At 40.0% G+C, this 26,959-nt stretch overlaps 1 protein-coding gene across 1 annotated transcript in view; it reads left to right on the forward strand.

Annotated features, from left to right (window-relative positions):
* Positions 1–26,959, forward strand: part of KIF15 (kinesin family member 15) — a 45,461-nt gene that overhangs the window by 17,622 nt on the left and 880 nt on the right. The window contains exons 14-33 of the mRNA XM_033078082.1: positions 690–867; positions 1,280–1,421; positions 3,658–3,799; positions 4,136–4,324; positions 5,210–5,317; positions 6,089–6,194; positions 6,706–6,871; positions 9,555–9,705; positions 11,157–11,242; positions 12,016–12,091; positions 12,354–12,440; positions 13,397–13,501; positions 14,343–14,465; positions 16,673–16,819; positions 20,242–20,346; positions 20,516–20,680; positions 21,120–21,226; positions 23,678–23,750; positions 24,361–24,398; positions 26,527–26,692. Of these exons, the coding sequence (XP_032933973.1) occupies positions 690–867; positions 1,280–1,421; positions 3,658–3,799; positions 4,136–4,324; positions 5,210–5,317; positions 6,089–6,194; positions 6,706–6,871; positions 9,555–9,705; positions 11,157–11,242; positions 12,016–12,091; positions 12,354–12,440; positions 13,397–13,501; positions 14,343–14,465; positions 16,673–16,819; positions 20,242–20,346; positions 20,516–20,680; positions 21,120–21,226; positions 23,678–23,750; positions 24,361–24,398; positions 26,527–26,692 (2,460 nt within the window). The remainder of the gene's footprint in view (positions 1–689; positions 868–1,279; positions 1,422–3,657; positions 3,800–4,135; positions 4,325–5,209; positions 5,318–6,088; positions 6,195–6,705; positions 6,872–9,554; positions 9,706–11,156; positions 11,243–12,015; positions 12,092–12,353; positions 12,441–13,396; positions 13,502–14,342; positions 14,466–16,672; positions 16,820–20,241; positions 20,347–20,515; positions 20,681–21,119; positions 21,227–23,677; positions 23,751–24,360; positions 24,399–26,526; positions 26,693–26,959) is intronic.

Raw genomic sequence — 26,959 nt, forward strand, 5'->3', positions numbered from 1 at the left:
CAGATTTCAAGCTCTATGACATCAGCTGACAGGGAAAGACAGCAGGATGCCAATAATGCAGCGGGTTTTTGAAGGATAATACACATGCCAGATAGACATATGAAGGGTGATGTGATCCTGGAGCTATTTGAAGAACACCTTTGGGTTATTCAGGTGTCTGGTAGGTGTGGTATAATTTGTGAGGCAGTTTTGAGGAAGAAAGAAACTAAAGAGAGAAGGCGAACTCTTGAAATACAGTTCCCTCCAAGCACAAGTAGGGAAAAGAAGTAAATATCTTGGCAGAGTAACGTAAATCTGCAGCTCATAATTGAGCTTCAGAGCAAAGGGTGGGGGAGAAGAAATTAAGTTTAGGACAGTCCTTTAATGCCTACAGAAACATTACTATGGCTTGCAAGGATAACATTAAGAAAGCTGAAGTTCAAAGTTAAAACAGAAAAGGGAGAGCAGCAAGAAAAGCATCCCTACTGCTTTATTATCAGTAAAAGTGTAAACACATAAGATGTAAACTTTCTGTCTTGAGAGTAGATTCCAAGGCAGTAAGGAAATTAACCAAAGAAAAATCGAGTAGCTTTAACCACTGTGGGGAACACCTCTTTTCCTTTTCTATCACAGTTTATTCCTTATTAAACCTAGATAGCTATAGCATTGTCTGGAAAATAAAAACTTGTTTAAAATATTGATTGCCACAGATGGAACGACACCCACGAATTGCAAAGTACGCCATGGAGAACCATGATCTCAGAACGGAGAATAAAAAACTTCACTCTTTACAGTCAGTTAAAAAGGCCCAAGAAATCGATGCTCAGATGATTGCAGAGCTAGAAAAAGCTTTTTTAGAAGCTTCAGCCACAGAGAAAAGTACTGGAGGTAAAAATATGCTCATGTTTTCCAGCTAAATATGCTTATTGTGTTTCTGCTGTGTGCAACATATTGTTGAAAATGTCTGTCTTGATGTATTTTTGCCTTCCCCAAAGTGGTACCTGAAGACTGATAAAACAATTTTACTTAACTGTATTCATGTTGCCCTCTAAGCAGTAGAGAATTTTGGTTTGCATCTTGTGAAACTCATCTATAATCTCATTTTCTGGTCCTTAGTTATCACGAAGATTGCAGTAATATTAATTATTACTGGTTTTCATGTGGGCTGTTGCCAATACCTGTTTTTGTCAATCTCAGTTGCTGCTGTACTGTTCAAAAGCTCACAAATGCTTTCATTTTGGTAAAACTTTAGGTATTTGAACTGCTGTGTGATTTCAGAGGGTCTGTGTTTGTTCTTTAGGTCATCGCTTCTATTCCACCACTGTGTCAGTGGAAGGCAACTCGCTGGCATCTGTCGAAAGGCTGAAAGCTCGTCTGCTACAGACCCAGGCTGAACTGGCAACTTCAAAGCAAGAATACGAAGAATTTAAAGAACTAACCAAGTGAGACAAAACAGTATTGAAATATCTGTAATTTAATGGTTTTAAGTCATTATTCATATTGATTTTTGAAAGACTCAGATCCTGATTATCCCAACTAGACTTGTTCTTCGCATGTAAGAAATGGCATGCATACACAGGGTATGTTCCTGTTGAACTTGGTTATTCCCAGACCAGGAAACAACCATCATTAAATCTGAAGGTACATCTGCACTGCTGCAGGTTTGTCTTTTCCAGAACCATTCTTGATAGTAAGATGCAGAAAAATGCTTCACACTATGCAGGAGATGGACATGCCTTTTAATTCTGGCAGTCGCCTGCTTAACAGCACTGGGAGAGTTTGTCTTAGATTCTAAGTAGAACAAATGTTTTTCAGTAACTGAAATATTACAGGTGGAGGCAGTGATAGGAAGTAGGATTTGATGGGGTAGGGGAGAATGAGAGGGGTATTTTGAGGTTAGTTTTTGTGTAACAGTAGTTTTTAATAAAATCACTCAAAGCCTGCAAGTTTGAGTCACCCTAAATGTAGAATCCAAGAACCCCAGAAAATTCTGGCTGACCTGTTGGTTAGTTTTTTATCTCAATTTTTAAGATTTTTAAGAAGGCAATAAAACTGTTATCTTGGTTTAATTCAAATCAGAGCAAAGACCTGGTGTCAATACATTTGTATCCATTTGCTTTGACATCTAATCATGAGGTAAGGGTCTACTTTGCCCTTATTAATGTAGTAATGAATTTACTGTCATTGTTCTGGAGGGCAGCACAAGATAATGGGAATAGCCTCACTATACCTTCAGTATTCATATGCATGTGAATAATACATGACTTTGCTTGATTAATGCCATTTCTGAAAAATTCAGATCTTGTAACTGCAGATAGAAGAGAAATAACATTTCCAGCAAATGTAATGCAAACCTGGAAGGCAAAAGGGACCTGGTTGTTTTTTTTTTTTTCTAAATTTATTTTAATTGTACCTAACAATGTTGCTTTCTGTTGATTTCAGTGACATGAGAGTGTAATTCTCAAGCACAATTTTGCCTCCCCACTTCTATTTTTTCAAAGTAGCCTTTAATATCCTTTTTGCTTATTTAGGCATTTGTACAAATCTGTATTGTGAGGTTTCTGTAGAGCAATTCCTATGAACTTTATAAATAATAGTATTATAATCTACTGAGGTTATCAATTCAGCAATCCATCACTTGTACCATATCATTAATTACAGTAGTCTGTTTATATTTTTATCTATTTATTACTATATTTTTCTGTCCATTAAATATATTTCTATTTTATGTAGTCCATATTTTGTGAATGTCTTGCTTTCTTGGTGGCATGTATGCATTTTATTATCAATTACCAAAATTTTCTTACTAGAGTGCAGTCAAACAGAAATGTGTTTTTCAGCCTCTCAAGTCACTAAATTTCACTAAATTTGGACTTGTTTCCAGTTTCAGAGTAACTGAAATTTCACATACAGGCGTAACTATACGCTACAACTGAATAGAGTAAGATAGCAATTTCACAAAAACAACATATGCTACTTTTTCTGCTGTCCAATTGCAGTCACAACTAAGGTTCTACTCTGTTCCCTAAGTTTTACTGGAAATGCCAAGAGTGTGAGGGGAAAATGATTGCGTTAAACTGCCAAGAGATAAAAATCTATGGACAAATGGAAACTATTTTGACTTTACCATTATGACAGTAATGGCAACTATCACAGTAACAGTGTGTAACTCTGCAAAATACCTAGTGAAAATTATTTCTAAATTTCTGCTCAACTGTTGGATTTCAGTTAAAGTACCCTTAGAGGGCAAAATAATCTTAATAGAGCAGTACTTTCCAAAAAAGTCTTTAAAGGATTTTCTTTAATCCTACCAAGCTCCAGTTCATACTTCTCATATAACTGGATAACATTTAAGCTTAAAACCATGTTGGTATGAGCGATATCACCTTCTCATAAAAGGAACTACAGAACTCTCAGCTTATTTCTTACCATGTAATGGATTATTTTTTTTCCTAACATGTTTAGTTATTCATCTGCTTGCTTCATTATGCAGGCACAAATAAGCTGCTTAGCTTTTTAGCTTTTTATACATTATTTTAACTTTTTCATACAGTAGTGGTGGCTTCTCAAAATAATGCATTTGGGTGTTTCCTCATTGGCAATACTGCAGTGTATCCTTACTGATAGAAGGTGTACTCATGGAGTAGTTTTAAAAGTAGCAAAATTATTCCTAAACAGGAAAAAACAGATGGAACTGGAATCAGAACTTCAATCCCTTCAGAAAGCAAACCAGCATCTTGAAAACATTCTGGAGGCAACCAAAGCGCACAAGCGCCAAGAAGTCGCTCAGCTACATAAGCTACATAGAGAAAGTCTTAAGGTATGAGAATAAGTTTATTTAAGGCCACACATATTACTCCTGAGTTGTACAAGAGTACAGACTGTCATTTGTGTGATCCCTTAGCCTAACTAGTTTTCTGGAATGTTCTCCATATGTGATAAAGCAAATAGGGTACTTTTCGTTCTGGAGTATTAACTGAATGACTGCTATTGTCATCAGACCACAAATCTGAAGAAGTAATAGCAGTTCAGAACTAGCCACTTCAAGCATTTTATTTCATTATTCTGCTTATAGAATTAAGAAATACAATACCAGACAAAGTTTGAATTTTATTTTACAGTTAAAATAAAGACTGCTTTGTAATCTTTGTAACAGAACATAACCACTCCAACTCAAGCTTACCAGCTGAGGTCTCGCCTTGTGCCACGAATAAGCCCAGACTACAATTTTGAAGATTTTCAGTCTTCTGAAGAGATGATGGATGACATTTTTAAAGAGCCAATTCCTCTAGAGATGAGTGAGCAAGCATGTGAAGCCATTGCTGAGGAGCTCAAAGTGGCACAGGTGAATATTCTAAATAAAAAGTAAAGTGTATGTGCAACTTCATAATAAAGCAGACTTTGCCATGAAGTACTTCCCTTGCACCAAGTGCATTTTAATTTGCATGGAAAACTGAAGCCCCTCATTAGTACTTAACACTAAACTTCTATATATTGTACTTGAATTACAGCAAAACTACTGGGAGTGAGCTGAGGGTTGAATATCATAAGTAGTTTATTGCAGGATGTTCATACTTTTTTCTATTTAGACCTGATAACTTGTCTCTGAGGAGTCCTTTTTATAAGTTGGCAGCTACATTTGGACCAATACACAAGCATAATATATAATACTACATTATTTCAAGAAGCCTTCAAATACTGCATTATTGGAAGAAACAAGCCGAATAATGCTTATCCGCCATTATACATTATCTTTTATGTTTTCTAGTGGGCAGAGAAGGTCTTTTGTCACATAGAAGAGCACTACAAATTTATCTGAACTACTCTCTAGAACCTAGAACTAACTTCAGTGCATGTAAAATCCTGACACAACAGCCAAAACCCCTCTTTGATACTTACTACAGTACAGAGCTGCAGAGATCCTTTAAGGAGTTTAACTAGTATATGCTTTGAATTATTTCTTTTTAAAACTTTATTTTTCCAAGATAAACATGTGTAGTCACTTGTAGTCACTGATGGATTTTCTTGTGTTTTGGCAGTTAAGTTAGAAATAGGAGAAATCAGATAGTTAGGATACCAGTTTATTTTTGAGTGTTCTGTTTTCTGTTGGTTCAGTTCATAAAAATAGAAACTTGTTGGCTTTTTATATTTAATATGCACAGTATGCCATATGGCATGTGAAAGAAGTGCAAGATGGGTACTCTAATTTTGAGTCTCTGTTGTGTCACAGGAGCAACTGAGCACAATGCAGACAAAGCTGGATGAAGAGGAAAGCAAGAATATAAGACTCCAGCAACATATTAATAAACTGGAGCATCACTCTGCACAAATACAGGAGGTGAGATAACAATGTAATAGAGGGCTCATATAACTATCATAGAGTCATACTACTGTGTTGTCTGGTGAGGTCTTGCAATGTTACTTGCATTTTGACAGGTTTACATTGCATCATAACTCAGGACTATGAAGGAAGACAGGAATTTAAAATCATGGAGTAGTTTGGTTTGGTTTAAAGTTCATCTAATCCAACCCCCCTGGAGCTGGAATAAACAGAGAAGGTTCATTTAACATAACACTGCAATTTTGAGTTTGATTTTGTTGTTTGAAATCTTGTGAATCCAAGCCTTCTTGAGCTTAAATATAAGCTTGTTGTGATTGGGTTTGGCCAACTTCATTATTTCTGGAAAACAACTGTAGTAACAAGAAACTTTGGAATGCTGTAAATATTCATCTTGGTTGGAACTACCTATCAAATATTTAGAAGTCATGCCTAATTGCTAGGGTTGATTTATCATAGAAAAGGAAATAAGGCCTGTATTCTTTCCAGATAAGTCTCACTTCTGATATCTGCAATATCAGCTCCTAATCTGTGGGTTCCTTTTAAATGAACTTTTTAGATAAGGTAATATCTTCAGTTATATAAATTACTTTTTTTCTTGGACTTTGAGGGATTTCAGAGTCACCAAATACTGAATTTAAAGAAAAATGTATGTATAATAAGATTAAATGCTTTAATCCATCATTACATTACTGTTAGTGTGTGACTTACCCGCTCCTACACTTCCTTTTATTTAAGAAATTTTACTCTTTGTGGGTTTTTTTTGTCAAGCTTCTTTCATCGGAAAGGAACGACTGGAGTAAAAAACGCCAGCAACTCCTTGAACACACGAAATCACTTGAAAAGCAGCTTCAAGAAAGTCAAAACAATGCTGATTGTAAGTCTTTGTAATACTAAAATTTCATAAAAAGTTTTGAGGTGTCTTACTGTTTTAAATCAATAGCACGTGCTGAGTAACCATTTGGGTTGTTGGACATACTGGTTTGATTTTTCTTTTTTTTTTAAATAGAGCAATCTTTAATACTTGCAGATCATCTTTGCTTAGTCTTGCACAGTATACAATATTCAAAATGGTTCTCTGTCTACTCTGAATGTGAAGGAGGTCCAAGATACAGTATTTAAAAGGACAGTATTAAATAAAAATGGTAAAACCTCTCTTGTCTACAGAAGTTACAGTGATATTGTCTGGAATGTTTTTGATTCATCTTTATTTCTTAAAGTTTGCGTTTCGTTGACTTTTTTCATTCACAAAGCTTTTTTGTGTATGACTTTCAAGATTAATTCCACTGAAAACGTGTAGAGATTTGTGAGATTTTCCCTGCATTGTGTCCTGTATCTAGCACTGTTTTCCAAATAACATGTAAATTATTTTGGATTTTTTTTGACAGTATTAAAAAGCGAAGTCCATGATTTGCGCATTGTCCTGCAGTCTGCCGACAAAGAGCTGTCTGCTGTAAAACTGGAATATAATGCCTTTAGGGAAAAACAAGAGAAAGAAATAAATCAGCTTTCTGATAGACATATGGATGTACAGTTCCAGCTGGACAATGTCAGGTATGTTGACAGTTTGGTACAATACCTTGTCATCCCTTCGGGGTGCATCAAGTGATTTAAGTCATCCTGTCCTCTATGTGAACTTACCCTTTAAATGCTTTCTTGGAAGTTTTTGTTTTGTGTTTGTCCTTTGCTTGTTTGTTGGGGAGGATGTTTGTTTGGGTTGTTTGATTTGTATGTTTTTGCTCAGTTATTTCATGCCTATTTCAGGCATTATTGTAGAATTATTAGAAAGGAAACAAAATGTGCCTGCCTTAATTTTGCTTTCCTGTATAATTTTCTCATTAAATAGGATATATCTATAAACTTGCTGCTCTCCAAAAGTTAAGTGGACAGTTTGTCAGTCTGGTCACATGAAGCAGGTGACATAATGATGCTGCTCTAAAAATACAAGCAGAAAGAAATTGTGAAAAATAACAGAAGTATCAAAGCCAGAAAAGCTCACCACATTGTCTGGAATAATTGCCGTTATTTTCAGGAGATGATAATCAGTATGGTTTTTTAATTACAGTAATTTCACAAACACAAGCCGCACTATTTTGACCAAAATTTTGCTCCCATACTGGAAATCCAGCTAATACTCAGGAGCGGCCAATATGTGAATAATTTTCTGACATTTTCAACCCCGGGAGTGCAAACCAAGTCAGTGCAAACTGCAAAGTCGAGCTCCCGCCAGTAAAACCCGACATTTACGCGGTTGTTATAAATTGGTTACTCTGTTGCGTGGCGGGTGGAGCTGCTCTGTGCAAGCAGCACAGGGGGTGGGGAAGGCGGGGCAGCTCTCTCCTGCTTAGAGCTGCAGCTCGGGGGAAGCAGGGGCTCTCTCCTGCTTGGCCCCGCGTCTCGGGGGAAGGCCGGGCAGCTCTCTCCTGCTTGGCCCCACGGCTCGGGGGAAGCAGGGGCAGCTCTCTCCTGCTTAGCCCTGCAGCTCGGGGGAAGCAGGTGCTCTCTCCTGATTGGCCCCGTGGCTCGGGGGAAGCAGGGGCTCTCTCCTGCTTGGCCCCGCGGCTCGGGGGGTTCCCGTCCCCGCGTGCCACCGCCGCAGGAGCAGGCAGGCTACATCCCTGCCTCCCATCGACGCCGCAGGTGCCGGCAGGCTCTGTGCCCCCCCTGCCGCTGCGGGGCAGCGCCGGGCCAGGGTGATCAAGCCCAGTGGCAGCGGCGGCCGGCTCCGAGTGGCAGCGCCGAGCTGGGCCGCCCAGCCCTGTTGGCAGCCCCAACCCCTCATGGCCCGAGCCGAGCCAGTAAACCCCGCCCTGCTGCGGTTGGGTTACTATTTGGCAACTTTGTTGCACGCGGGTCCTCACTGCGAACGACAGAGCAGCTTATACTCAGGTGTGGCTTATTTATGGACAAAAAACAAAATGTTTGCCAACACCCGGTGATGCGGCTTATACTCAGTGCGGCTTGTATTCGTGAATTTACTGTACTAACGTGATATAGTTATGTTGGATTTTGTTGCTGTTTTGTTTAGTTTGTTTTGTTATGCTTTGGATTTGTTTTTGGTTTGATTTTTGTTCCCAGAAAACTTAAACTGTATTCTGCATTATTGCAGGTTATATCTTAACTGAAGTACAGTAATTTCACGATTACAAGCCGCACTGACTAGAAGCCGCATCTCTGGGTGTCGGCAAACATTTCGTTCTTTGTCCGTACACAAGCTGCACCCAATTATAAGCTGCTCTGTCATTCGCAGCGAGGACCCGCGTGCAACAAAGTTGCCAAATAGTAACAGAATCGCGGCATGGCAGGGTTTACCGGCTCAGCTCAGGCTGTGAGGGCTCGGCCTGCTCGGGGCTGCTGACAGGGCCAGGTGGCCCAGCCGGCCGCCACCGCTGCTGGGCTCGCTCATCCCAGTCCAGCGCTGCGCCGCTGCCGCGGCAACAAGCAGAAATGGAGCCCGCCGGCACCACAGAGGTGGCGGCAGGCAGGGACAGAGCCCGCCGGCACCCGCAGTGGTGGCGGCAGGCGGGGATGGAGCCCGCCGGCACCCATGGCGGCAGGAGGGGAAGGAGCCCCCCCCCGCTCCTGCGGTGGCAGGAGGGGAAGGAACCCCCCCACTCCCGCAGCAGCGGCAGGCGGGGATGGGAGACCCCCCACCTCCCCCCGAGCCGCGGGGATGGCAGCACAGAGCTCCCCGCGTTCCCTCTGGGCTGCGGGGATGGCAGCATGGGGCCCCCATCTCTCACCCGGGCTGTGCTGCCTGAAGGAGGGAGCTCTCCTGCCTCTCCCCGGCCCGTGCTGCCTGCAGGGAGCCAGCTCCACCTGCGGCGCAACAGAGTAACCAATTTGTAACAATTGCACAATGCCGGGTTTTACTGCCAGGTGCTCAACTTGGAACCTCGGTTTCCACTTCTGGGGTTGGACATGTCAGAAAATTATTCACATATTAGCCGCTCCTGAGTGTAAGCTGCATTTCCGGTGTGGGAGCAAAATTTTAGTCAAAACGGTGCGGCTTGTATTCGTGAAATTACTGTGATTTTTTGAGTGAGGCATTGTACAACTAGAACTAAAATTAAATGCTGTAGTTGTATTGGTGCATTCTGCATTAGCAGAAATACTGTTTGGAGAGTATTCTTTCTTTTTGTATATTATGCGACTATTTTAAAATACAGTTGATTGGAATACTTTTATAAGGACATAAACCCTCACTAATCTATTTGATCTGGGTTTTTTTATGAAGGCTAGAACATGAAAAGATTCTTGAAGAAAAGGCAAGCCTGCAAGATGACTATGACCATTTTCAGGAGGTAGCTAAATTTGAGAAGGACCGACTGAAGCAACAACTTGAGGACAAAAAGCAAGAAGCAGAAGCAATGAAAACTCAACTTTGTGTAAGACACTCAAGGATTCTAAATTACTTGATTATACAGAATCCAGATTGCTTAATTCCTATTATTGTACCACTGACAACATTCCACACTAGTAATAGGTTTCTTGGTGACTTCATTTAGAAGATGTATCCAAATTCTTTTTCCTAACTTAACTTAATGCAAGATTTTTGCAACCATAGGCTATCAGAAATATCCAATAGCATTGTGAATAGTACAGTAATTTCATGAGTATAAGGCACACTTCCGGGTGTCAGCAAATTTCCAATCTTTGTCCATATATAAGGTGTGCTGGAGTATAAGGCGCACTTTTTTTTTTTCCAGTGAGGATCCGCGCGCAACAAAGTAATGAATTAGTAATGGAATCGCAAAATCACGTGATTTACTGGCAGGTGTTCAATTTTCAAACACTTTACACAGATTGGCGTAACCTTTAAATGCAGCCCCAGACGCCCTCCCTGTGCCGTGGGCCCCGGCACTCCTGCCCGGTGCTGGCTGGTGCGGCTTGCCTCACGGCTTGGTCCCTGTGCCCGTCATGCCTCGCACTTCCAGGCTGGCAAGTTTCCGAACTTTGTCCATATATAAGGCGTGCCAGGGTATGAGGCGCACTTCTGGGTTTGGACCAAAAATTTAGTCTAAAGGGTGTGCCTTGTACACGTGAAATTATTTTAAGTTTTTAGGCTGAAGAAATTCCTCTGGAAATATTGAGGGAGATGGATTAATTAGTAAAGGAATAAGAAACTTCTTTGGAAAAGAATCCTGAAATGTTGAGAACCTTTTATCTCAGGGCTAGCCAAGACTAACCTAATTATTTTATCTTTAAAAAGCAGTTTCTTAAGAATTTTCATAGAAGATGTGATCTTGTTATAATGATCTATGGCTTGTGATGGATCACTGTCCTGCAATTTAGTTGATGCTGTCTTGAAAGCCTGTCAGACTGCAGTGACTGCAAAACAGCAGCAAGGTTGCTCAAATGCTTTTGAAATAATTTTGTCTCTGTTTCCGCAGGGTGCACAGTGCCTGCTCAGGAAGTTTGATATAAATTTTCCTTATTAGTGTTTAAGAGAATGCTGACAGATGGAATATTGTTGGTTTAAATTCTGTGTATTTCAGTATTTTGAACAAATATAGAATTTTAAAATGCCCCAAATGAATCTACAATTGAAAATTTTAATTTTTCCTTTCACAACCTTGGACATTGAGGACCATCATAGCTATATGAAATTATTATTAATGGCAGGTGAAAAGATCTGATTACTGAATATAAATAGGAGTTTACTTTTAAAAGTCTTCAGAACGAACTAAAGATCTTCCCATTTCCAATTAAGGTGTTGTGGGGTGGTTGGTTTTTTTCCAGTCATCTTAAGGATTTGTTTAGATTTTTATTTTGTTTTGGATTGCTCTAGAGACCTTATATTGTAACTTCTTATAGCAAACATATTTTGATATTCTAGAACCTTTTGGAGCTTTTGAAAACAGAAAAAGAACATAATGAAAAACTAACATTGCAATTACAAGAAGACAAAGAAAACAATTCAAAGTAAGTTTTAATTAGCAGTGCAGTTTATTTTCATCTGACCTCATTGGTGCTATATGTTGTATTCAGATGGGGATCCCATTTTGTAGAGGTGTTTTTCTCCAGATTTTTTTTAATTTGATCCAAATCAGAACAGCAATTCATTTTAATTCAAAGTACAGTAATTTCACAACTATAAGGTGCACTTCCAGGTGTTGGCAAATTTCTGAACTTTGTCCATATATAAGGCGCACCGGACTATAAGGTGCACTTGTTTTTTTGCAGCGAGGATCTGTGTGCAACAAGTAATGAATTAGTAACGGAATCACACGGTTGCGGGGTTTACTGGCTCGGCCCCGCTTGGGGCTGCTGCCAGGGCTGGGTAGCCCAGCTTGGCGCTGCCGCTCAGGGCCGGGTGGGTTTGGCTTGGCGCTGCTGCGGGCTCACCCTTCCAGGTTGGCAAATTTCTGAACTTTGCCCGTATATAAGGCGCTCCAGGGTATAAGGCACACTTCCAGGTTCGGACCAAAATTTTAGTCAAAAGGGTGCACCTTATACACGTGAAATTGCTGTAGTTTCATTGTACGGATTTCATGCCAGAGGTAAAATTCTGACACTGATAGTAGGGTAAGTGTAACTAAAGTAGTAGTCCTTTGTATAGCACTGAGAATGTGATAACTGAAGAACTCTTAAAAAATTAAGTGCTAATAGAATAAATTAATATCACGTTTTTTCTTGCTAAAGTTCTATTACATTTTTAGCAAGAAACATAATGAAAACATGTTTTTATTCACCAGGGAACTCTTGAAAGTACTTGAAAAAGCAGAGGTGGAGAAACCGTTTTCAGAAATGGTGACACGGTGTGAGCAGCAGGTACAACAGCAGATTTGAATATGTGAATTGTGTGTTCATGACTTTTCTTGGGCATTAATAATTTTATTGGTGTTCTGACTGTTAGGTTGATTACCAGCAAAATAAATGTAGAGTACTCAGGCTACATATTGTTTTGTTAAGCTACTGGTTAATTTTTTAGGTAAGGTTAACAACTTCCTTTGGCTTTTTTTCATGACTTGGTGCTGTATAAAACACACCAAAGGTAGTGAAGATGCTCCTTCACAAATATGGTTTCCTCTAGGAAGCAAAACTGAGGATGTTGGAACAAGAGCTGGCTGCTGCTGAAGAGACTATTGCTTCTTTGAAGAAGACAAACGATACAGATAAGGTATCTGATATTGATACAACCTTGTGGATTACTGTGTTCTAGTTCTCTATGTAACAGAGAGTTAAAACCAGAGCTTTCCTGTACTGCTTAGTAATTTTGTGCTTTTAGGCAATCCTGGCTATATAGCCAGGTAAAATAAATCCTACCTTTTCCTAGCATGGAGTTTACAGGGAGGTAGAAAACTGGTATGTATTCAGAGAATAGACAAGTGAAGGTAAAACAAAAAACAGGAAGGTAAAGCTGTCTATTGGACAAAACATTCAATGCCTAAATAATGCATAATTCCCCACATGATTAATAGAGCCTTCCAGTCAGGGCTCTGTTGTAATGGGCAGATGGAAAAGGTAAGAAAGGTGTTACAAGAATGTGACTGTGTCACATTATCTTTATTAATAAAATCAAAGCACTTCTTAACATAAAGACTGTTGCAGTATGAAAGCTTAAGTAGCCTGAGATCTCTTGGTGCAAGCATACATGCTGTCTGTAATACAGGATAAGAAATCACACAGTGCATTTACTACCTGGTGTGGTGCAATAGTACCTCTTTTTCCAATATAAACCCAAAAATCTAACACGCATAAGGTCAGAATCACCTGGTATTGTCAGTGCAGTGGTGTTTCTTGAATGTGCCTTTTTCCATTACAAACAAATGTACCCTTAAATTATAGTAGTTCTGTTCTCCGTTAGTAATCCATTGCAGCCCAAGTAAGACTAAATCAGCAGGCCCATCTTCTCTTATAATGAACGCTGCAGGTTATTTAGTTCTTTAAGTGCTTAGAACAAAATCCAATGATTTAGCAACAAATTTTGTTTAATCTTTACATGTGCAGTTTGAGGATGCATTTTCACCTGATTGATTGAAGTTTGGGATTGATAAACTGTATACCAAAAAAAGCCCAGTAATACATTATATGGATTTTATATGGATTTTATCAGGATTTTTTTTTATGTTGCAGGAAGTTATAACTGACTTGATGAGACAGATCCAGGAGCTGAGGTCTTCAATTAATCATAAAACCGAGTCCATAGATGGGCTGGCAAGAGAGCTCAACGATATAAATGTATGTTCTGTCATTTTGAAGGACATGGTATTGTTCTTTAGAAATGGGAGGCAATGACATGTCTTATCATGGGTCTCAAACAGTTTAACTTGCTGTAGTGTTTTAGAAGAAAACTTCTTTATTTTGACATGTTGAAATCTTCTGAACATTTTATGCCTAAGGCTGTCTCAAAAACTGAACCCTTCCCACGTGGTAGGTAAAAAGCTGTGTCTCTAAAGGGACCTATTCACATCCTGTAAACTCCACTCAGCTGACAACCACATTTAGATTTGCTCAGGAACTGGCAATTTAAGACCTCAGCAATTGAAGCTGAATTGTAAATGCATTTTTTGAGTGAATTTTTATGTTGCTGGTATTACTATATTCTACACCTGAAAACAAGTGTATAAAGAACTAAAACTGTGTATTGGAATAACTGAATAAGTATGATGCCTCTGCTTTATTAAAATAGGTCTAGCAAATTGATAGAGCAACCAACAGAATGTTTTACATAATATATTATTGGTGAACTACGAATTCAAAAGTTTCTATAGAAAAATGTTGATGAGACAGATTTCTAAATATGGCTATCTCTTTAATAATGGTTTTAGTGGGTAATATGTATTGTGTTGGCTAACTCACGTTAGTAATCTTTCTGTATCATTCTGAAAACTAGTCTCCACAAATAGTTTGTATAATTTAGCAAGTAAAATATATCATTCTGGTTTTAGTCATTGACACTAATTTCTGAATGTAGTTGTCATCATAAGATTTGTACATTTATTTGTCTTCTGTTTGCCAGCTTTAACTGATAACATGTTTTTCTTAAAATATTTGAAATTTCATTGAATGCTTTTTGTAGTACAAGTATAATATTGTTCTGGCTGCAAAAGAAGAAAGCAAGGGAATCATAGAAGATCAGGAAAAGAAGATTGAAGAACTGAAGGAAGCCTTGGAAGGAAGAGAAATAGCTGATAACATTGAGGTAAAAACATTAATGTTGGTGTGTTATGATTATTTGTTCAACCAGACCAAGTGGATGTAGTTTTGCTTAAAATGCTCACGTAAAACTTATCCTCATTTTAGTTCAAACTATAGCTAGTTAAGCTGTTCTTAAAAGAATTTTTCATGAGATACCTAACAAATTCTGTTAAATTATCACATTACAGTAATTTCACAATTATAAGCCACATCTCTGGGTGTTGGCAAACATTTCATTCTATGTCCATAAATAAGCCGCACCTGATTACAAGCCGCTCTGTCGTTCACAGCGAGGACCCGCGTGCAACAAATAGTTGCCAAATAGTAACAGAATCATGGGATGGCGGGGTTTACTGGCTCGGCTCGGGCTGTGCAGGCTCGGCCCGCTCAGGGCTGCTGACAGGGCCAGGTGGCCCAGCTCGGTGGGGCCGCTCGGGGCCAGCCACCGCTGCTGCCGGGCTCGCTCGCCCACCGCAGCGCTGCCCCACGGCGGCGGGAGGGGAAGGAACCGGCCAGCACCCACGGTGGCAGGAGAGGAAGGAGCGCTCCCGCCGCAGCAGGCGGGGGCGGAGTCTGCCTGCTCCTGCCAGGGCAGGCAGGGGCAGGAGCCCCCCGCTTACCCCACGGGCCGCGGGGATGGCAGCACGGAGCTCCCGCCTCCTCCCCGAGCTGTGGGAATGTCAGCACAGAGCCCCCCACCTCTCCCCCGCCTGAAGGAGGGAACTCCCCTGCCTCCCTCCCCGCCACCACGCTGCCAGCACTGAGCTGGCCCCGCCCGCCACGCAACACAGTAACCAATTTGTAACAATCGCGAAATCCTGATTTTTACTGGCAGGTGCTCAGCTCAGCACCTTGGCTGGCACTTCCGGGGTTGTAAATGTCAGAAAATTATTCATATATTAGCCGCTCTTGAGTGTAAGCTGCATTTCCAGGGTGGGAGCAAAATTTTAGTCAAAATGGTGCGGCTTGTAATTGTGAAATTACTATACTTGACATGAGTATTTTATAAGCTACTTCATAAAAGCCTATGCTTAAGAGCCTAGTTTAATTTTGTTAAGGCCACTAAGGAATCATCAACTGAATTTAATGGCAACTTTAGATGATGCAGCTGAGAAATTAAAATAGGTAGAAGAATATATTATATTTCTACAGTTTCTTTTCCCCCACTGCACTGTATTCAGTAATATTTTTTCTTTACTCATAATTTTAACTAAAAGCTCCACCTGCTGGAAACACATCTAGGGCACACATTTGATTCAAATGTGGATTTACTTTTTAATATTGTATCTTTATTTAGCTCTATCTTTTCTATTACTACTGTCATCATTATTTCATTGAACATGTCAAAAATACTAGTACCTCCTTACATGTAATTTCCACAAGATCACCTGTGATTAGATTTTCTAGTCCAATCACACAACACCAATAAAGTCTTCCAATAAAGTGCGTTGCTCAAAGGGCATTAAACATAATGGAAATCTGTTTTAAAATAAACAGACTATGTTCATTAATAATTGTATCTAAAAGTGACATTCTGAAACTCACGGCTGAATTGTCTGGCAAATGGATCACTTTGGGAGTTTTGGCTTTTTTAACTTAAGTACCAGTTCCTGTTTCAATATTTTCCTTGGATGTATCTGGCTTCTGATAAAATCATAGTGTTTCTCCTGTACTTTATGCTTCAGTTACTAATTTCTTCATGCTTTCTTAACTGGACAAGAAGAACTGATTTGAGGTGGCATTTAAAATACTAAATAAAGTTTTTCCTTACATGTTAACACATCTGGTTTAGGTATGATGCCCCATCAGATAGGGTGGGAGTATAGATCCTAAAATAAATCCAAAGGTATCTGTGGAGTATCAGTGCACTAAAAAAGCTGAAATCACTTCAGTGTGGATTAAAATCTATACATTCTTTTCTCATTTCTTATTTAGAGAATGGTATCTTTTCTACTATGTATTAATTTTAAAATAGAAATTAATTCCAAAGATTTTCTACTAGAATCTTAATTGTCATTATACTGGGGAAAAGTTCTCATTTTTGTTCTGTAACCAAGACCAAGGATAGGAAAACATGCTAAAATAAATTTATAGATTAATTCTTGCTATAATTCATGATGAAATAGTAGAAGGAAAAGTGAGATGCTTGTAGCTGTTAGCAACTGGTATCTTTAACATTTCTTTTTTTACTCATCCAACGACTTAAAATAGAGGGACCTTCTGTGTGAAGAATTGCGTCATACTGCTGATCAGCTGACAAGTCTGACAGAGGCCTCTAAGAAACACCATGCATTGCTCCAGTGTGCACAGGAAGACATAGCAAAGAAAGAAGCTGTAATCCAGGAACTCAGGGAACAGGTAAAACGAAGATATTTTCATAGTTAGCTCATTGAGGGGGAGCTGTGGTCAATTGTAGCTTCTGAAAAAGTTTTCATTTGTCATTTTAGAGCATCTGGTTCATAGTACTTTTGGTGAAGAGAAATCCTTTTGTAAGAGGAAAGTAATAGTAAAAAACTTCTGAACAAAAATTAAGTAACTTCTAACGTTTTGGAAATGTTGTCTAGAAATCACAAAAATGTTTACAGTAAATTCACGAATACAAGCCGCAGCAAGAAGACTAAAATTTTGGTGGAAACCCGGAAATGCGGCCAGTATTCGGGTGCGGCTAATTTATGGACAAAAAAGTGATATCTGCCCTTACCTAGTATCATGCCGGTCCAGTCCCGAGCCAAAACAGTTTGAAATCCATGGTTTCCCGGTGTTCCGACGATGAACCAATCAGAGAACAGCTTATTGTCTGCCTGTGGATGACAGCATTACTGGGGGACCGGGGGTATTTAGCAGGATGAGTTCCCGCGCCTCGTTCTTTTTTGGCGTGTTCTGCTCTCAGCGTGTTCTCTTCTCAGCGCGTTCTCCCCTCGGCAACTTCTTCCCTCGGCATGGCTGCGGAGAAGAGAGTAGCGTACGACGCGGAGTTTAAATTGAAAGCGATTAGCTATGCAAAAGAACATGGGAATAGACCTGCAGCTAGAGCATTCCACGTTAATGAATGCATGGTACGCAGATGGAGACAGCAGGAGGATGAACTTCGTCTCGCAAGAAAGACAAAGAAAAGTTTCCATGGCCGTAGAGCACAATGGCCAGAGCTGGAAGAAAGACTTTATCACTGGATTTCTGAGCGAAGGGCAGCTGGCCGAAGTGTATCTACTGTCACCATTCGGATACAAGCCAAAGCAATTGCAAATCAATTGCATATAGAAGAACTTCAAGCAGGAGTGTCTTGGTGCTTTCGTTTTATGAAGCAACAGAAGCTCTCTGTCCGTACACGGACCACGGTGCGTCAGCGGTTGCCGGCGGACTACAAAGAAAAGGGAGCCAGGTTCCGGAGTTACTGCAAAAACAAGATCTCTGAAAATAGTATACAGCCGTATTGTATAATTAACATGGACGAAGTACCCCTCACATTCGATATGCCACTGACGAGGACCGTGGAGCACACCGGAACACCGACAGTACCGGTAAGAACCACGGGGAATGAAAAGACGTCGTTTACGGTCGTCCTCGGCATTTCGCTAGCGGGGCAGAAATTATGCCCCATGGTAATTTTTAAAAGAAAAACCTCCCTAAAGACAGATTTCCAGATGGAATAAAGGTTCATGTTAATTCAAAAGGCTGGATGGATGAAGAGGCAATGAAGATTTGGCTAATGGAAGTTTACGGTGGCACATTGCATAGGTTCTTTAATCAGTTACCGGGACTGCTAATTTTGGATTCCATGCGTGCCCACACGACGGAAACCGTGAAAGAAATCGTGAGAATAAAGAAGACGGAGCTTGCTGTAATACCGGGTGGCTTGACCAAAGAACTGCAGCCTCTGGACATAGGTATTATTCATTCCTTCAAGGCTAAAGTGCGATCTCTGTGGGAAGAGTGGATGTTGGAAGGCGAACACTCCTATATCAACACCGGGAGGCTGCGCAGGGCAAGTTACGCTACAGTGTGCCAGTGGATACTGGATGCGTGGGGTAAAGTAACTACCAGAACTATCAGCCGAGGGTTCGCCAAAGCTGACATCATTCCTGGACTGACCAGCAATGCCATCGAGAGTACCGAAAGTGATAACTCTGATGGTGAAGGTACGAGCGATACCGGCTCACGTTCGCTGGATTCCACCATTGCCCAACTGCTGGTTTCTGATACGGAGGACGAAGACTTCGACGGTTTCACGGAAGATGAAGCCGCTGATGAAGCGGCTGATGAATGAAAAATGAAACTGTTTAAAAGTTTAATAAAAGTGTGATATTTTTCTGTATTTTTTAAAGTGTTTTCAGTTTTCTGCGACTGCGCGGTTGACCGCCCTTGTACGGCTGCGCGGATTGCTGGGCTCATGCGGAGGAGGGGGTGGGCGGCTGAGCGGGCGGGTGCGGGGCGGCGCTCACTGAGCTCACAGGACAGGCGGGTTCGCGCCGATGAGTGTGGAGGGGAAAGAGCTGAGTTCGGGGACCTCAGCTGAGGGGCTGAGGGGGCGGGGCGGCGCTCGCTGAGCTCACAGCACAGACGGGTTCGCGCCGATGAGCGTGGGGGGGAAAGAGCTGAGTTCGGACCTCGGCCACTCGCCCGCAGGGCTGAGCGGGGTGGCTGTGCCGGTGCGGAGATGTGGCTCCGCTCGGTGCTCGGCTGCCCGCCCGCGCGGCTCAGCGGCTGTTTAAAGGCAACGCGGATCTGCTGGGAATGCTCGCAAAATGACCACACTATTGTTCGTGTCTTTTTCGGCTTGTAAATAAAACTTGCAGGGAACGGTGCCGCAGCTATTGTCTGTGTCTTTTTTCACTTGGAAACAATGTTTCCGAGGTCAGCAGTAAGCCGTAAGCCCCGGCAATCCGCGACTGTGTTGCTAAATGACGACTTTGTGAAAGTTCGCCGCAAACTAAAGTGCGGCTAATATTGTGGGTGCGGCTTATTTATTAACAAAGACAACAATGTTGCCAACACACCTGCAGTGCGGCTTATACTCCGTGCGGCTTGTATTCGTGAATTTACTGTACTCTGATAGCAGAGTAAAATTATCAGTACCTGTAAGAGCAGAACAACCTCAGGTTATCAGCAGTGTAACCTAGGGGATTACTTTTTCCTCTGCTTAACACTTATCCATAAACAGTATCATTATGCAATAGAGAACGGCTGAGGTCTATAAATTATGCTGTGGTTTGGAGCTGCTGCAGGCTGAATAGCTATATTAAATCTTTGTTCAAATTTAAGCTCTAGTTGTCCTAACTATCATAGCACTAAGTAATATATTTGTGTTGACAAAGACTCTAACTAAAGGGTTTTTTTGAAAGAGGAGTTCTTTTGTCAAGTTAACATATTCTCTTGGGGAAACCAATCAAATCTATACCACTAAAATCTTTGTATCAAATAATGTTTTGACCAGTAATGTTTGTCAACTAAGTTCATAATAGTTTTTTTTCTGTTAGCATGCCCTTTGAAAGGCAGATTGTGTTATCAAGGTAAGAAAATCAAATACTAACCAGAACAAAATTCAGATGAACTGCCAAGTTGTTAAATGTATAGATGCTTTCAAAAATGCTTGTTGAATGCAGCCGTTGAAAGTTTAACAGTGAGTGATGGACTAAATAGAGAGGAGTTATGAAACTGAAGTCTTAGTTAATCTGAAATAACTTGTGTACTTAAGCATGCTCAAAATAGAGCTCCGAGTGCTATTTTGTTTCCTGTTTTGTGTGTACTATGAGCAACTTTAATTCTTACTGTGTTTCTAATAGTTAGACAAAATGACAGAGGAACTGGAGAACAGGAAAGATGAATATGAGCTGAAAATGAAGCAAATAGATTGCTTTGTGGATGCATCTTCAATAACATTTCCTCAGGTATGGACTTGAGAGAAACGTTTTCACATAGATTGTAATTATTGATGATTTGTCTGCCAGGAATATATTCGTGTATGTCTCCAATGAAGTATTAAAACATGTAATCCATGCATAGGGAAAACAGTCCTTTACTAATATTTTGTGTGGTTTGGTTTTTTTGACTTGCCAGTGTCCAAAAACTCCTCCTAATTTTGATGTGAATTTGGCCAAGCTTCTGGAAACTCATGAGCAAGAAATAGCTGATAGAAGGGCCTCTGCAATAAATCTGGAGCACCTTGTGCATGAACTGAATGAAGAAAGAAGAGCAAAAAATGATGAAATTCTAAGGCTGAAGGTACTGAATTAATCTCTGCTGGCATTTTGTAAGGTCAAAATGAGACAGACTGCAGAGTTCAGTTTTTTTAAAATGAGCTTGGCTTTGTAGTAAGCCTGCTAAAGCAGGAAGGCAGTTTTTGGTTTTCCCTTTACCTAGACTGGGAACAAGTGGTGACAATTTGCTTGAGATGTCTATAAATCTCATTTTTACCAAGACTGTGCTGTTTTGTGTTCATGAATGTCAAATGTTAACGTCATTTTTGCTGCTGAAACAGTTCTCAATATTTGCTCCTGAAACTATTCTCAATGGTTTCTAATGTGACTATAGATGGAAGGGTAATGCTTGTTTTCTGATAAATAATTTTAGTCTACTATTTTACTCAAAAACATGTTCAACTGGAAGTGAAAACAGGAACTGCAATTTGGTCTTTAAATAAAATGCTTTGAATTTCACTTAGGAACAATTAAATGAGTTGGAGAACTTGCGTCTGGAAATGCAGATATTGATGGAGAGCAACAGGCGTTTACAGAGCCTTGTAGAAGCTCAGAGACCAAGCAAGAACAGGTAAAGTAAAATAAAACACGGAAAATCTCTCTTAACTAAAAATAATTCAGATGAAGCTTACAGGTTTTATTTGAAATACAGTCTTATATTTTTTGCCTATTTACAGATTGACTCAAACTTTTCTATGAAGATTATTTACTGGCTTCCAAACTATGAGACCCTTAAACCACAAGTTCTTAAATGCAATGAAGTTTTATAAAGGAAATGAAAACAGAATGTAAAATCATTACTGGTATAGTAATTCCTGGGTATTAGATATTGCCATAACTTGTGTAGTTATGGATCCAGTAGATAAGGAACATCCAAATGAATGCAACACAAGTTCCAACATAGAGACACGAATTAAGTTTTAAAAACCTCCAATATACAATTAGCCTTTGGTTTATTTACACCATAACTCTTATCAACTAAAAGGAGCAGGGAATTCTTAGTGCATATCCAAATTATATCCCCAAGTCAGGAATCCAACAAGTGAGGAACATAAAAGTAATACTTGTTTGTGGAAAAATTGTCTAGAAAACCTATATAAACTGAAAAACAAAGCCACAGAATCCAGTGTTCCATGGCAATGTAACCATTGTTTTTTGCCTGTGATTTCCATTCCAATTCACTACACAATTTCAAATGTCTGTTGCAAACTAAGCAGAAAGCCTTAGAAACAACATCATTGTTCAATAACCTACCTGATCATAAGATCTTAAGTTATGGAAAATTTTATTGTAATTTGATGCAATTATAAAATTCTTATTAACCAAATTAAGTTTTTACCATATGGTGCACTACCAGGATGAAGTTGGTTTGTCATGTTGATTAAAAACTAACAAGATAAGAAGGTAAAAGCTTCTTGTATTCAAAAGACTTCACTAATTTTTAACTTAGCAAGACCACTGAGCAGTGATCTTGTAGGAAGTCTTTCTGCAGTCTCCATACATATGAACACTGTGAACTAATAAAATATGTACCTTCATCCCAAAGCTGCTCTTCTGGCTTAACACCAGTCAGCAGCAATGCCCCACACAACTACTCATTTATTCCCCGACCAGTGGGAGCAGGGAGAGAATCAGGAGAACGAAACTCAGACACCTTGTGGGTTTGAGATAAGGGCAGTTTAATAGGGGAAGCAAAAGTCACACACACGTATAAGCACAGCAAAAAAAGAAAAGAAAAAAAAAATGATTAATTCACTGCTTCCCAGGGAGAGGTGTTTAGCCATCTCCAGGACAGCAGGGCCCCATCATACACACCAGTGACTTGGGAAGACAAACACCATCACTCCAACCATCCCTTCTTCTTCCTTTCCCCTCCCCAAATTATACACTGAGCATGTTGCCATGGCCTGGAATGTCCCTTAGGTCAGTCTGGGTCACCTCCCCAGACACACCTGGGTCTCAGCTGTGTCTCCTCCCACCTCCCACACACCCCCAGCTTCCAGGCCAGTGTGGCAGTATGGAAAGCAAAAAAGACCTTGACTCTCTGCAAGCCCTGCTCAGCAACAACAAAAAGTTCTCTACATTATCAATCCTGGTCTCAGCATAAATCCAAAATGCAACCTTGTAAGTAATGGTTGCTGTGAAGATGATTACAGTAATTTCACAACTCTAAGGTGCACCGGATTATAAGGTGCACTTCCAGGTGTCAGCAAATTTCCGAACTTTGTCCATATACAAGGCACACTTTTTTTTTTGCAGCAAGGATCCACATGCAACAAAGTAACCAATCAGTAACAGAATCGTGCATCATGGGTTTACTGGCAGGTGCTCAATTTGCAAACATTTTTCACGGATCGGCGTAGCCTTTAAACACAGCCTAAAAACTAAAAAAAGTACAGAGAAAAATCACTCACTTTTATTAAACCTGCTGGCTCTGCTCTTGCTCAGGGGAGTGAGGGCAGCGGGGCTGGGTGGGCTGGGGACCTGCTGCCCCAGGCTGGGGGAACCAGCGGGGTCTGAAGGCGGGAAAGTTTCCTGGTGAGCCATGGAGCCCCCCAAGCGCTGCGCCGGCCTGCCCTGGTGCTTGGCTCGACACAGAGTGCAGCTCCATGCGGCTCACGGCTCACGCTTCTGGGTTGTCAGCAAATATCCATACTTTGTCCATATATAAGATGCACTTCCGGGTTTCGATCAAAATTTTAGGCTTTAAGGTGTGCCTCATAGTCGCGAAATTACTGTAATTCTACCCCAGCCAAAATCAGCACAGCTGTCTAACAAATGGTTGCATATTTATTGCATCTGTAATTGATTCCATTAAAACACTTATTTCTCTATACTCTGACAAAAGAAACTGTGTTTAGAAGTTTAAACCCTTCCAGAGTTTCATGATGTTCAGTATTTGAGTATGAACATGTGTGAAAACAACTGCACAACGTTTATTGGTTTAATCTGGATACCATGTTTTTACAACTGGTTTCCTCTGTTAGTGAGAAACTTTTTTTCTCATTCTTGAATTTCCTAGTGATCAGAAACATCCTGATGTTCAGTACCTTAAGGAGAAAGAGGAAGAGATTGCTGAAGAGCAACTTGCCAAGGTATGTTATCCTCGTGTCGGTTGCTATTGACCTGCTGTGAAGTATTAATGGGATTTGTTGTTGCTGGTTTCGTTTCGTTTGATTTTTTTGTTTTGTTTTCATGGCAGTAAAACAAACACAAATTTCTAGTGAATTCTAACGGGCACAGCCTGACACTTAACTCTTAGGATTTCTATCTTGGCCTAACACCAGTGAACTGGGTTGTCAGATTGCACAATAAGCAAAAACAGATTCAGATTGCTAAATCTGACTCATCCTCAGAGTTGGAAAGTGAAGATTGTGTCACTTACTAATGTCAGAGCTCTGTCAAAGGAAGTTAATGCTACAGCAGAGGCTTCTATGGATGTCCCAGACAGAAGAGCCCCTTGTTAGAGCTCTGCCCTGCATGAGTGGGCAGAGAGATACTGCTGTGGGTCAGCTGTGCTGACATGAAATGGGAAGTTAGTGCCTACAGCGAAGAGATGAACTTACAGTAGTAGCGGTGTGAACTACTAGATAGTAGGATGATCTGCAATGAGATATGTGGCATCAATTAAACAGCATATTTTTACACATATATATGTGTATATTAAACATTAAGACTGCATCTAATGTTCTTGAACTTTTACAGAATAAAGCAGTGGAAGAAATGCTGAAAATCAAAGCAGAGTAAGTCTAACTATTGTTCTTTGAACTGGAAACTAGTATTAAACTAATTAATGACAGGAAAAAAATATATTTAAGTAATGGTAGTCCAAGAGCTCAAATTACAGTAATTTCACAACTATAAGGCGCACCGGATTATAAGGCACACTTCTGGGTGTTGGCAAATTTCTGAACTTTGTCCATATATAAGGTGAACTTTTTTTTGCAGTGAGGATCCGCGCGTAACAAAGTAACGAATCGGTAACGGAATTGTGCGATCGCGAGGTTTACTGACAGGTGCTCAATTTGCAAGCATTTTTCACAGATTAGCGTAGCCTTTAAACGCAGCCCCAGGCGCCCTCCCCATGCTGTGGACCCTGGCACTCCAGCCCACCCCTAGTGCCAGCTGGTGCAGCTTGCATCGTGTCTCGCAGCTTGGCTCCCACGGTGCTGCCACGCCTCAGGGCTCCTGCCGCACCTCATGGCTCACACTTCCAAGTGCAAATTGGCAAATTTCCGAACTTTGTCCATATATAAGGCGCACCAGATTATAAGGCGCACTTCCGGGTTTTGATCAAAATTTTAGTCAAAAGGGTGCCTCTTATAGTCATGAAATTACTGTATATAGTTAGGAAGTGTTTACACTTCTGCAAGATACCTTGTGTTCCTACTCCTTCTCATCAGTAGGTGGTAGTAGCACCTATTACTACACAGCATTATATCAGAACAATACTTCATTAGGTAGAACCATAAAAACCTAAATTGGAAGGGATGTTTTTAAATGTTTGAAGTTATTTATATGCAGTGAATTGTAATTCCATTCCTTTTCAAATTAAATTGAAATCTGTTCATTTCTTTATTAATATTGTAAATGTTTTATAGTTTTAAACAATGTAATTATTTGCATTTTATGCTATTTGTTTAAATTGCTGTGGTTCAGCTTGAAACATGAAAAATTTTTATTATTACAGGATTTCTAAATTGTGTTTGCACTATTGGGCAAGTAGTCCTCAAAATTCAAGTGTTTTGTACCTTGGATGGATAATAACAAAGAAAGAAAATACTGACTCAGTAGATAAAATTGGTTTGAAAGTGTTTGTCCTGCTGTTCTTTTTCTAATCTGTATTGCTGCAGAATTTATTGTGACTGAATCTCCTAACATGTCAGTTATTTACATTTGATGGCATGCTTTCTATGTAAGTAACTTCTTTTAAGGAGGAAAATAGATAGTTCTTACGCACATAGTCATTTCAAAAGTAATTCACATTAAATTTTCCGGACACCCTAGTCTGGAGACTAGGGATTATTTTGCTATTTGATGCACTAATCTGGCATTCCTGTCTGGTCTCCAAAACGCACTTTATAGCAGTGCTACGATGTGTCATACAAGCAAATAATGGACAAAAGGGAAAATATTCTTTTCTTGTCAAGAAAATGTCTTGACAAATTCAGAAAATTAATACTGTTTGCAGAGCAGGTCTTAAACACCACACTTCAATAAAACAGAAATTATGACAAAAATTTAACGTATGTAATATTTGAATTGATCTGCAAAATTACAGAATTCAGGTTCATAGAAACAGTAGACAGGCTGCTAGGTTTGATGGTATAGTTTAATATCTTGCGGCCTCATCTGTGGAAAATGTTTCAATTCTATCCAAAGTGGTACTCATTCTGTTACCAGGCCAGCCAAACAGACTCAGACCATCTGAACTGCTCAGAGATGTTCCTGAGCAAGGAGGCTGTTGGGGGAAAAGCCACAGACAAACAAGCATTTTAGAGGAAACCTGAAGAGCAACTGAGTTTAGCTGGAAAATTTACATTCCTTAGGTAAATTAATGCAAAGTGTTTTTGTAGGTGAAGCTTCTGTTCTTCAATCATGAGTGGAGTTGTATATCCTGAATTGCAAACAGCACAGTTCCCAAACAGAAGAGCAGCTCCAAAACACTGCCAAGTTGATAGTATCAAACACAAGAACTGTGAAGCAGAATGAAATTTTTCCTTTCTTTACCACTAAATTCTAAGGGAAATACAATATCTCAAAATAATGCTTTTAAAGGAGCCTCCCTCCATGCCCAAGAGTGATTTAGTAATTCAGCTGCATGACCTCTATGTTGGTTTTTAATGTTTTATGATTCTTTTATATTGGCAGATTAGAAGAGACCAAAAATATCCTCAGAATCCAAGAGAATACCTGTCATGAAATTACTCTGGAGATGGAACGAACAAGGACTTTGGAGCTTAAAGCATTTAATGAGAAAGAAGAAATTAGATCAAAACTGGAGGAAGCATATGAAGAAAGACACAAGTTTGAAAAGGTTACATATATGTAATTTTTTTGTCATCTTCACAGCAGAATCTTATTTAGCAGATGTACAACTGTTTCGTTTTGCAGTTTAGTTGTATTTGTGATGTTCTCTGCACTAGTGAAAGTCTGGATACAGAAATTTAGTAGTACAAATCAAATGGTGCTCTTTGCCCTTCAGAGCAATCTAACACAGTGTGTGAGGAGACATAAGACAAACGTGTATTTCCTGAATGAACCAACTCTTGCATCATATGCTAAAACAAATGTTAGTACATTA

The sequence above is a fragment of the Catharus ustulatus genome, chromosome 1 (genome assembly GCF_009819885.2).
Source record: "Catharus ustulatus isolate bCatUst1 chromosome 1, bCatUst1.pri.v2, whole genome shotgun sequence".
Classification (NCBI taxonomy): Eukaryota; Metazoa; Chordata; class Aves; order Passeriformes; family Turdidae; genus Catharus; species Catharus ustulatus.